This window comes from Callospermophilus lateralis, chromosome 7 (genome assembly GCF_048772815.1).
Source record: "Callospermophilus lateralis isolate mCalLat2 chromosome 7, mCalLat2.hap1, whole genome shotgun sequence".
Taxonomy (NCBI): domain Eukaryota; kingdom Metazoa; phylum Chordata; class Mammalia; order Rodentia; family Sciuridae; genus Callospermophilus; species Callospermophilus lateralis.
In genome coordinates, this window is record NC_135311.1 from 45,466,619 (window position 1) to 45,478,372 (window position 11,754).

At 38.1% G+C, this 11,754-nt stretch overlaps 1 protein-coding gene across 1 annotated transcript; it reads right to left on the reverse strand.

Annotated features, from left to right (window-relative positions):
- Positions 1-9,869: 9,869 nt before the first annotated feature.
- LOC143404238 (uncharacterized) lies at positions 9,870-11,405 on the reverse strand. Its single transcript, XM_077110063.1, has 2 exons — positions 11,401-11,405; positions 9,870-10,842 (listed from the first exon to the last, which is right to left on the reverse strand). Exons 1-2 carry the CDS (start codon positions 11,403-11,405, stop codon positions 9,870-9,872), a joined length of 978 nt encoding a protein of 325 aa, XP_076966178.1.
- Positions 11,406-11,754: the final 349 nt, after the last annotated feature.

The window sequence follows — 11,754 nt, forward strand, 5'->3', positions numbered from 1 at the left end:
TCTGTATCTTGCTCCCCAAATATCAGGGGTGCAAAAAAATCACATATTACAGACAAGACTTATTGTTAAGAGAGGGTCAAGGGTCTCTCTCTTCAAGGAAAAAGGAATATTTGGCTTCCATTGTGAATCCAGGAAAACTAATTCCATATTTTTCTAATTCTATTAATAACTCCATATACATGCCAATGAATAAATACATAACCAGGTACTTTGCTCCTCATTGCCCTAGTTAAATGTGGGCTACCTTGAGATTCCCTGCTCCCTTGGATCCCTTCACCTGCATATCAATGCAGCAGGTGTAAGTCCCTTCTGCTCCTCTTTGAAGCATCCTGAACTTCTACCTAATTATTTTCACCTTTGGCAGACTCCACTTGGGAAGAGATTCACAAATTCCTGGAATAAACCTAAAGACATTTCATCATCATGCTATGATGCTATCAATTTCTTTCTATGTTCCTATTCACTATTTTTAAATTTATTTTATGTTAGTTATTCTTCTTAATTAAATATGACATAGAATTTATTTTGGTAAAATTATACAAGCATAGGAATTTCTATTTATGATTCATAATTATTCGAGGCTGGGTCTATAGCTCATCAGTAAAGTGTTTGCCTCACACATGTGAAGAAGTGTGTTTGATCCTCAGTACCACAAAAAATAAATAAAATAAATAAAGATATTGTGTTAATTTAAAAAAATGATTCATAATTATTCTAATGATACTATGCTTAAGTATAGTAATGCATTTGGTTTATGGGTGTTTATTTTATATTGTGCTATTTTGCTAAATTTATTTATTAGTCAAGAAAGTTTTCAGGTAAAATTTTTTGGACATTCTAAATATAGAAGCATGTCATTAGCAAATAGTAATAGTTTAAGTTCCTCTTTTTCTATTCATTTATCTTTAATTTTTTTCTTCTATTTGTTTTGGATAGAGTTTCAAGGAGGATGATGAATAGAAGTGGCAAAAAAAGGCATCCTTTTACTTTTTTTGAATTTTAGACGGAATGCTTTAAATTTTTCTCATTGGATTCTTAACCATAATTCTTGCAGATTTTAGAGTTATAAAAAATATCTTTATCTCCCTGGTTTTCAGAATCTGGTATGTGGAGAGAGTCACAGAAATTCCCTTCTTCAAGGTAATGTGGGTTTCTCTTATGGACCTTATTTTGTGACTGATTTTCTCCTGCAGATAACAGATAGTTCAATGAAGAATGTGATATACCCTCTCCACTTAAGTCAGGCAGATTCAGGTTAATTTCTTTGTGAAAAGGAAAGCATGTGGGGGTCAGCACAGTGGGCCCACTGTATAGAATTATTCCCTGAACCTCAGGGTCCCACCACTCACATCTGTCCTATATCATTTAATAAGAAGTAGTTTAGCCCAAGTCATAGTATGATTGATCCTTGGTCCCAAAGACTGGGCCCCAGAAAAATGTTTCACCAGAGAACTGGATAAAAATATGGATTTTCAGGCTTCATCCCAGCCTTACTATATGAGACTCAGAGTGGCTCACAAATCTTAATATTCATAATCCATTTAGTTGCATGGTTGGGGCTGAGAACCTATGTCCTGATTTGGTCTCTCCTCCAATAACAAGGTATTTTTTTTTTTTTTTTTTTACTACTTTATACATAAATATTATGGTCTCAATAAGTTATACCTAACTAACCTGCATCTAAAATTGTCTAGTTGCAGCCCTGGTGTACAGACCCTGAGATGCAAGGGGCTGGGTGTATGGAACCCAACTGCTCAGATCTTCAGGGAATCCTGTTGCAATATCCCCATTTAGACCCTCAACAATACCACCGACAGCTAATAGTCAAATCCCTGTAAATGTTTTGGTCGTTACTTCTCTTCCAGAGAAGAAAGCAATACCCAATCTGTTGTTTAGGAAGATTAAAGGGGGATGAAGTTTTGGCTCAGTGGAAAAGTGTTCTCCTATCATGCTTGAGGCACTGGGTTTGATCCTCAGGACCATATAGAAATAAAATTAAAGTTTTATGTCCACCTAAAACTAAAAACATATTTTTAAAAGTTAAAAAAAATCTCTAAAGGCCATGTAACTGCACTGTAACCATGATTGGGTGGACCATGGTTTTCTTAAATGAATATTCTGGATCACAATGTGCAGATCCCCACAGTTGCCCAATAAAACCACTAGATGGAAAGAGTGTGTTTTGTTTGTTTTTTTCTTTGCTAGTGGTGGGGACTTTGTAGGTGGATCTGACTTCTCTTTGTTGCTCCCATCAGAGTCTCTGAAGTGTTCCTCACTGAGGGAGATTTTACTGCAGATAGCAGGAAGTGATATTAAGCCACAGTCTTTGACTACATGGAACAATGGCTATAGGATTTTAATAGAAATTTTTTTTTCAGAATGTTACAGGTCCTCCTCCCCATACACAAGAGGCTGACAATTTCTCCACAGCCTGAAGTCCTGGTGGTGGCAGTGCTATGGTCACAGGCCCTAATAATACCAATCTGGAGGAGGAAAGTGGAGACAGGATATTTTCTTCTCATGAAAAGTATACTATGGTTTTATGAACACCCAGACATATGGCCTGCCTTCTTTGATGCTTTAAAGTATTGATTGAGAAGGTAAATGAGAAGGTGGAAAGATAACTCAAATTTGAATCTTGGGTCCAAGTCTAGCTCCACTCCAGACTATTGTGGCATTTATCTGCTCCTGTGCCTCTTCTGCAACCCACATTTTCATCCATGGCAGAAGAGGCTGTATGCAACAGGAACAGTGCTTGCACAATTCCCACATCCCAGGAGCAGTGCTCCTCCTTCCCTCCCACTTCTGGCAGCCCTTTGTGTTTCCCAACACTAAGATGGGAGGGCTTAACAGAAAGCAGGGGCTTGGGTGCCTCCCCATGACTAAAACCCAGGGATGCAAGTTACAGACACAGTTGCCCTGGCCCCTTTGAGAAGCTTTATATTTGACATTGTAGTAAGAGTGCCTTGGGTTTGTTTTAATCAGGTATGGGAGACTCACATAAACACATGGACTGTCACAGAGATCTACAGTTTTCCATAAGCAGAAGTGCAGAGCCATTTGGGAAGCTTCAGGGTTGGTCAGGAGATGAGCATGTGGAAGGTGATGGAGGACATGGGAAAGAGACTTTCTTGTATTTGTGCAGAAAGATGAGACAGCATAAGTGAATTTAGGGTTAGTATGTTATAATTTTAGTTAGCTTTAGGGGGCATGGACCATCCCTGGTATTCTGGTACCTGACATGCTGTGATTAGATCAAACAAAGACTGACCTTGGATGGTAGAATCACAATAGGGAAGATAGTGGTGGTATGGAAATTATATTGTTTAATTTGCACATGGTGAACAACTTGGGGATTTGGCTAACTATCTCTAAGAATTAGCTCTCTCCAAAAGGTCATGACCCGGTGCAGTGGTCCCTGCCTGGGTGCAGTGTTACATGCCTGTAAACCAAGTGACTCAGGGGACTAAAACTGGTGGATTGCTAGCTCAAGGCCAGCCTGAGCATTTTAGAGAGATCCTGTCTCACAGTAAAATTAAAAAAAAAAAAAGCACATATAGGGATCTGGTTCAGGTATAGTAGAACAACTGTAGAATGCTCCTAAGTTAAATCCCCAGTACCTTCCTCTGCCCCAATATACACCCACCCACCCACACACACACAAGCAGTCTAAGAAGTCATTCCCTTCATGGTCAGCAAAGCACCATTGTCAAAGAAAGAGAGTCCCAATAGAAAAAGGCCTTGGTAACACAAATACTGTTTATTTCCACAAAAAAAGATAGTGACTCTGTAGGTTTTCCTAGCAGCATGCTCTCTGCTCCCTCAGGCAAGGGTGTTTATAATCTTGTAGGTCACATGCTTCAAGAACCCTAAGCAATCTTGTGGGTGACTGCAGAGCAGCAAGACTCCTTGTTTTAATGGAGTATCTTCCAGTGAGGCATAAAGCTTGGCCAGCAGAGCAGAGAATTCTGATGCCAGTCAACAATCTCTCCTCTATCCTTTGATCCTCCATTTGTCACCAGATGATACCTGTCTGGGATGAGCTCAGGATGTTTGGGACAAGGACATACTACTCAGGTAGAGAGAAGAGGACAGTGGCCTGGATTTGCATGGCATTGCATCTCACTGGAGGTTTATTCTCTCAGATGGCACTTTGGAAGGGGAAAGTGAAGTACTACACAGAACACATTGGAATGTGCAGGATCAGAAGTGAAAGGTTTTCTTTGTAGGTGGCAAGATAATGTCAGAGGCCACCAGCTCCAGCATGGGGCTGCAGATTCTGATGGCCTACATATTTGTGTGTGTGTGTGTGTGTGTGTGTGTGTGTGTGTGTACACGTGTGAATACAGGTGAAATGCTCAATGACTCAATGTGCATTCTTGGGATAGAAGAGGTGGAAAGACTACTTACTCAATGGGGTTCCTGCTTAGGAAGAATCTTGCCTGTTGTTGAATCAGGGGCATCTGTCTCGACATTGATAACTGACCTGGGACTGGTAAGCTTTGGGAAGGATGGTAGAACTCTTTGACAGAGGTTTAGTAGCACCACAATCAGGCCCAAGTTAATAATTCTCCTGCTTGCAGGTTTTAGGTTTCTTCTGATAATATGCTGTGTGTCTACCTCTGCTCCTTCTTTTGTTTCTTTCCTCCCTTTCTTACCTACTGGGAGACAATAACTGTGCTTAAAGCACTGGAGAGGAAATAATAAATTAGAAAAATACTAGTTCTTTTTTGTGTGGAATATATGATCTACCCAGGGTTCCTGAGCCTTGGCGTGGTTAAACTTCGAGACCAAAGACTTGTTTTTGGTAAGGGGCTTGACCATCATGATGTTTAGTAATCCTATTCCCTACCTTGAAAATCAGAAATGCCTCTAGAAGGCCCAATGTCCACTGGGTGTGACCACTGCCATGGCTGAGAACTACTGAGCAGTGAGGCACGAAGCTTAGTCCACACCTGCAGTGGAGTTTGCATGGATGTCTCTGTGTCTACTTGGGGTCTGTTCAGGGTCTGCTAATGCTCAGAGTCTGGATTAGTGGGACTTGCAGGGGGTTTAGTGCATACCTGTTGTGAGAGAGAAATTGTCCAGAGGCTATCAAATAAAACAACCATCAACAAAGGCACTATCTTAATATTGTGAGATTATCATGCAGATATTTCTGTTACAGCAAAAGTCAGTGGAGGTATCAGTGCTTTATAGCACTATGGTGATCACTCAGTAACTATAGCTATTTTTTTAATTAATTTTTATTGTTGGTTGTTCAAAATGTTACATAGTTCTTGATATATCATATTTCACACTTTGATTCAAGTGGGATATGAGCTCCCATTTTTACCCCATATACAGATTGCAGAATCACATCAGTTACACATCCATTGATTTACATACTGCCATACTAGTGTCTGTTGTATTGTGCTGCCGTTCTTATCCTCTAATATCCCCTCTCCACCCTCCCCTCCCCTCTTCTCTCTCTACCCCCTCTACTGTAATTCATTTCTCCCCCTTGTATTTTTTCCCCTTTCCCCTCACTTCCACTTGTATGTAATTTTGTATACCCCTGAGGGTCTCCTTCTATTTCCATGCAATTTCCCTTCTCTCTCCCTTTCCCTCCCACTTCTCATCCCTGTTTAATGTTAATCTTTTTCTCATGCTCTTCATCCCTACTCTGTTCTTAGTTACTCTCCATATATCAAAGAAGACATTTGACATTTGTTTTTAAGGGATTGGCTAGCTTCACTTAGCATAATCTGCTCTAATGCCATCCATTTCCCTGAAAATTCTATGATTTTGTCATTTTTTAATGCAGAGTAATACTCCATTGTGTATAAATGCCACATTTTTTTATCCATTTGTCTATTGAAGGGCATCTAGGTTGGTTCCACAGTCTTGCTATTGTGAATTGTGCTGCTATGAACATGGATGTAGCAGTGTCCCTATAGTATGCTCTTTTTAGGTCTTTAGGAATTAGATCGAGTAGGGGAATAGCTGGGTCAAATGGTGGTTCCATTCCGAGCTTTCCAAGAAATCTCCATACTGCTTTCCAAATTGGCCGCACCAATTTGCAGTCCCACCAGCAATGTACAAGAGTACCCTTTTCCCCACATCCTCGCCAGCACTTGTTGTTTGACTTCCTAATGGCTGCCAATCTTACTGGAGTGAGATGGTATCTTAGGGTGGTTTTGATTTGCATTTCTCTGACTGCTAGAGATGGTGAGCACTTTTTCATGTACTTGTTGATTGATTGTATGTCCTCCTCTGAGAAATGTCTGTTCAGGTCCTTGGCCCATTTGTTGATTGGGTTATTTGTTATCTTATTGTCTAATTTTTTTAGTTCTTTGTATATTCTGGATATTAGGGCTCTGTCTGAAGTGTGAGGAGTAAAGATTTGTTCCCAGGATGTAGGCTCCCTATTTACCTCTCTTATTGTTTCTTTTGCTGAGAAAAAACTTTTTAGTTTGAGTAAGTCCAATTTGTTGATTCTAGTTATTACCTCTTGTGCTATGGGTGTCCTATTGAGGAATTTGGAGCCCGACACCATAGTATGTAGATCATAGCCAACTTTTTCTTCTATCAGACACCGTGTCTCTGATTTGATATCAGGTTCCTTGATCCACTTTGAGTTAACTTTTGTGCATGGCAAGAGAAAGGGATTCAGTTTCATTTTGTTGCATATGGATTTCCAGTTTTCCCAGCACCATTTGTTGAAGATGCTATCCTTCTTCCATTGCATGCTTTTAGCCTCTTTATCAAATAGAAGATAGTTGTAATTTTGTGGATTGGTTTCTGCATCCTCTATTCTGTACCATTGGTCCACCCGCCTGTTTTGGTACCAGTACCATGCTGTTTTTGTTACTATTGTTCTGTAGTATAGTTTGAAGTCTGGTGTAGCTATACCACCTGATTCACACTTCCTGCTTAGCATTGTTTTTGCTATTCTGGGTCTTTTATTTTTCCATATGAATTTCATGATTGCTTTCTCTATTTCTACAAGAAATGCCGTTGGGATTTTGATTGGCATTGCATTAAACCTATAGAGAACTTTTGGTAATATCGCCATTTTGATGATGTTACTTCTACCTATCCATGAACAGGGTATATTTTTCCATCTTCTATGATCTTCTTCTATTTCTCTCTTTAGGGTTCTGTAGTTTTCATTGTATAAGTCTTTCACCTCTTTTGTTAGATTGATTCCCAAGTATTTTTTTTATTTTTTTTGAGGATATTGTGAAGGAGTGCTTGTCCTCATTTCCATTTCAGAGGATTTGTCCCTGATATACAGGAATCCCTTTGATTTATGTGTGTTGATTTTATATCCTGCCACTTTGATGAATTCATTTATTAGCTCTAATAGTTTCTTTGTAGACCCTTTTGGGTCTGCTAGGTATAGAATCATGTCACCTGCAAATAGTGATAATTTGAGTTCTTCTTTTCCTATTTTTATGCCTTTAATTTCTTTCATCTGTCTAATTGCTCTGGCCAGTGATTCAAGAACTATGTTGAACGGAAGTGGTAATAGAGGGTATCCCTGTCTTGTTCCAGATTTTAGAGGGAATGCCTTCAGTTTTTCTCCATTCAGAATGATGCTAGCCTGAGGCTTAGCATAGATTGCTTTACAATATTGAGGTATGTTTCTGTTATCCCTGTAACTATAGCTATTATCATTTGAAAAAAAAGAACACTTTTTAAATGATGCAATTGTCCAGACTGACACACAGCAAATACTGAGTGTGACTACCACAAAACCTGAGTTTATTTGTCTTTTTTCCCCTTTTTTTTTGTACATAAGATCAAACCAAGGTGCTCTCTACCACTGAGCCACATCCCCAAATCTTTTTTAGAGTTAGGATCTTCCTAAGTTGCTTAGATTCTTGTGAAATTTTTGAGGATGAATTTGAACCTGTGGTCCTTCTTCCTCACCCTCCCCTGCTGCTTGGATCACAAGTGTGTACCACTGTGCCCAGCTGAAGACTGAGTCTTCCAGAATCCTGAGAGAATCTGAAGTACTGCAGTGAAAGAGATTTTCTCATACTTTATTAACTGTCAAAACCATCATTCCCTGGGAAGAAGCACGTTGAAGGCTGAGCCAAGGATGAGTCCGGGAAAAGGTTTCACTTTCTGAGCTTTCACAGTGTGGCTTGGGATGGACCTGCATTTTTCTGAGTGACACAATGGTATCCTTATAAGAGTTGCTGGTAGGATGGACTCATCAGTTCAAATGCTTTTCATTGACACCATTTTTTCAACCATTCTTATTTTCCAAATGTAACAACATTATGGATTTGTAAAGTGTGCAGGGCTGTGGTATTCTTTTAAGAAAAAAAAAAGGGCAGCTGTGTTTCATCAGGTACTGGATCAGTGTTCTCTAAAACTGATGTCATATATATGCAAGCAGAACCACATGTTGGATACAAAGACACACAGTGCTTCCCCTGGTCTGTATAGTAAATGCTCTATAGTATATTTAGGGGTGGGTGAAAGGTAGTGTGCTTGTTCTCATTTGTGCATATCCTCTGGAGGCTCAGGGGGCTCAGGGGTCATGGACAAGACTTCTGGTGTCTATTCAGTGTAATCATTCAAACCCACTACATGTGTGGATTTAACAACAGGATGTGTTGCATTTTGCTGTTCAATATCTTTGTTTCCCAGTCATCTGGTTTCAAACTTGTAAACACTGCATTTGATGGAGAAAGCTAAATTGTATCATGCAGGACATTTTAAAAGCCAGAATCTGATGCCTGAAATATGACAAAAAGAGCTTTTGAATGTTTTTTAGACACCAAATCCTGAGTAAAATTTTGTATCTAACTGCAGAGCAAGAGACATTAACTTCTGGATGTAGTGGTGCATGCCTCTCATCCATGTAGCTTGGGAGGCTGATGCAGAAGAATCGCAAGTTCAACTCCAGCCTTACCAAAAGTGAGGCCCTAAGCAACTCATTAAAATTGTGTCTCTAAAGAAATACAAAATAAGGCTTGGATGTGGCTTAGTGGTTTAGTGCCCCTGAATTCAATCCCTGGTATAGTACAAAAATAAATAAATAAATATTGACAAAGGACCATGCTATCCATCTGAGGTTATGGAAAAAAAACTTTGATGTGATCATAGACTTTAGTCATAAGATAGTTTTATTAATGTGTTGGTTTGGTACAAAAGTGGCCTTTAAGTTCAAACATAGCTTTTGAAAAACAAGATTATTTTAATTCAATCGATACAGAGTGATTGAGGAAGGGACAAGTGAACTGGAGTGGTTCACAGGCGCAAAGAGGGCCAAGGTTCCAACTGTGCTCCCTGCTCACTTCCATGTGCTCCTGGGTCATGGCTGGTTGGGCAAGTGTGGGGTTTCATGCAGTCAGCTCTCCAAAACTATCTCCGGGCAACTGTAATTTTTCCTTCCAGTATGAAGTTTCTGGTGACCAATAAGGTGTGATACCACAAAAAATGACTTTTACAGTCTATAGGTGTGTGAGGGTGGTTTGAAGTATGAATCATCTGTTGCATGGTAACACTTGAAGCATACTTAACACTTTGCCACATTCCTTACATTTATATGGTTCTTATCTAGTATGAATTTTTTGGTGAACAATGAAACTTTTCCTAATAGAAATAGCTTTGCCTCATTCTTTACATTTGTGTGGTTTCTCCACACTATGAATTCTTTTGTGTTGAGAAATGTGTGATCTTTGATAAAAAGCTTTTCCATATTCTTTTCACTTGTATAACTTTTCCCCAGTATTAATTCTCTGGTGTTGAATAAGGCATGGTTTTTTATTAAAAGCTTTGCCATAGTATTTGCCTTTGTATGGCTTTTCTCCCATATGAAGTCCCTGGGGTTGACTAAGGAATCATCTTCAATTAGAAGCTTTGCAACATTACTGACATTTATATGGTTTCTCCACAGTATGAATTGTCTGGTGTTGAGTAAGGTTTGATTTTTCATTAAAAGCTTTGCCACATTCTTTACATTTGTATGGCTTCTCTCCAGTATGAATTATCTGGTGTTGCATAAGGTATAATCTTCTATTAAAAGCTTTGCCACATTCTTTACATTTGTATGGCTTTTCTCCAGTATGAATTCTTTGGTGTTGAGTAAGATATGAATTTTGATTAAAAGCTTTGCCACATTCTTTACATTTGTATAGCTTCTCCCCAGTATGAATTTTCTGGTGTTTACTAAGATTTGATTTTTGATTAAATGCTTTGCCACATTCTTTACAATTGTATGGCTTTTCTCCAGTATGAATTATCTGGTGTTTAGTAAGGCTTGACTTTTGATTAAAAGCTTTGTCACATTCTTTACATTTGTATGGCTTCTCCCCAGTATGAATTTTCTGGTGTTTACTAAGGTTTGATTTTTGATTAAAGGCTTTTCCACATTGTTTACATTTGTATGGTTTCTCCCCAGCATGAATTCTCTGGTGTTGAGTAAGGTATGATCTTTGATTAAAAGCTTTGCTGCATTCTTTACATTTGTATGGCTTTTCACCAGTATGAATTAGCTGGTGAATAATAAGTCCTGAGTTTCCACTAAAAGCTTTGCCACATATTTTACATTCATATGGGTTTTCTCCAGTATGAATTTTCTGATGTTGAGTAAGGCATGATTTTTGATTAAAAGCTTTGTCACATTCTTTACATTTGTATGGCTTCTCCCCAGTATGAATTCTCTGGTGTTGAATAAGATGTGATTTTTTATTAAAAGCTTTGGCACATTCTTTACATTTGTATGGTTTCTCCCCAGTATGAATTGTCTGGTGTTGAGTAAGGCTTGATCTTTGATTAAAAGCTTTTCCACATTCTTTACATTGGTATGGCTTTTCTCCAGTATAAATTTTCTGCTGTATACTAAGGTATAATTTTTTTTTTTTTGAGAGAGAGAGAGAGAGAGAGAGAGAGAGAGAGAGAGAATCTTTTTTTAATATTTATTTTTCAGTTTTGGGGGGACACAACATCTTTATTTTATTTTATATGGTGCTGAAGATCAAACCCAGCACCCTACACATGCCAGGTGAGCGTGTTATGGCTTGAGCCACATCCCCAGCCCCTAAGGTATGATTTTTGATTAAAAGCTTTGCAACATTCTTTATATTTCCAGATTTTCTTTATGCTATGATTACTGTAGTTTTTAAAAATGTTTGAACAACATTTAAAGACACTTTCCCATTTCTTATATTTGTAAGGTTTATCCTCACTGTAAAGCCTGTGATTTTTAGTAATGGATGAATTTTGAGTAAAATGTTTTCTGCATTTTTTACTTATAGAGGATTTATCACTGCTCTGATATACAATTGAGGAATCTTTAAATGCTTTTACATATTTTTGTAACGTGTAGGGATTCCCTCCAATATTAATTCTCTGGTGTTCAGAAATGCTTGCAGTTTTAATAAAAGTGCTTTCACATACCTCATATCTGTAATTTGTTTTTTGGTTATGAAATCTTGGATAAATAAATTTTGGGAATGGGTTAAAACCTTTCTCACTTTTACCATTGTAAAGCTCTTTAAAATGATCATATGGATGTTTTCTAGGATTTAAATAAGAAGTAAATTTTAATGAGTTTTACAGAATTAATATTGTATTACACCAAAAACAAATGTACTGCAAATTACCTAGGGTAGAAACATGTCTATAGATATTGAAAGTTTTGTCATAAATATAGAGTTCTCTTCAAGTATCTACATCTGCTATGGCTTAAATGATAAGACAATTTGTATATACTGTATAGAAAATCAACTCCTTATTACTTTATAATAAAGA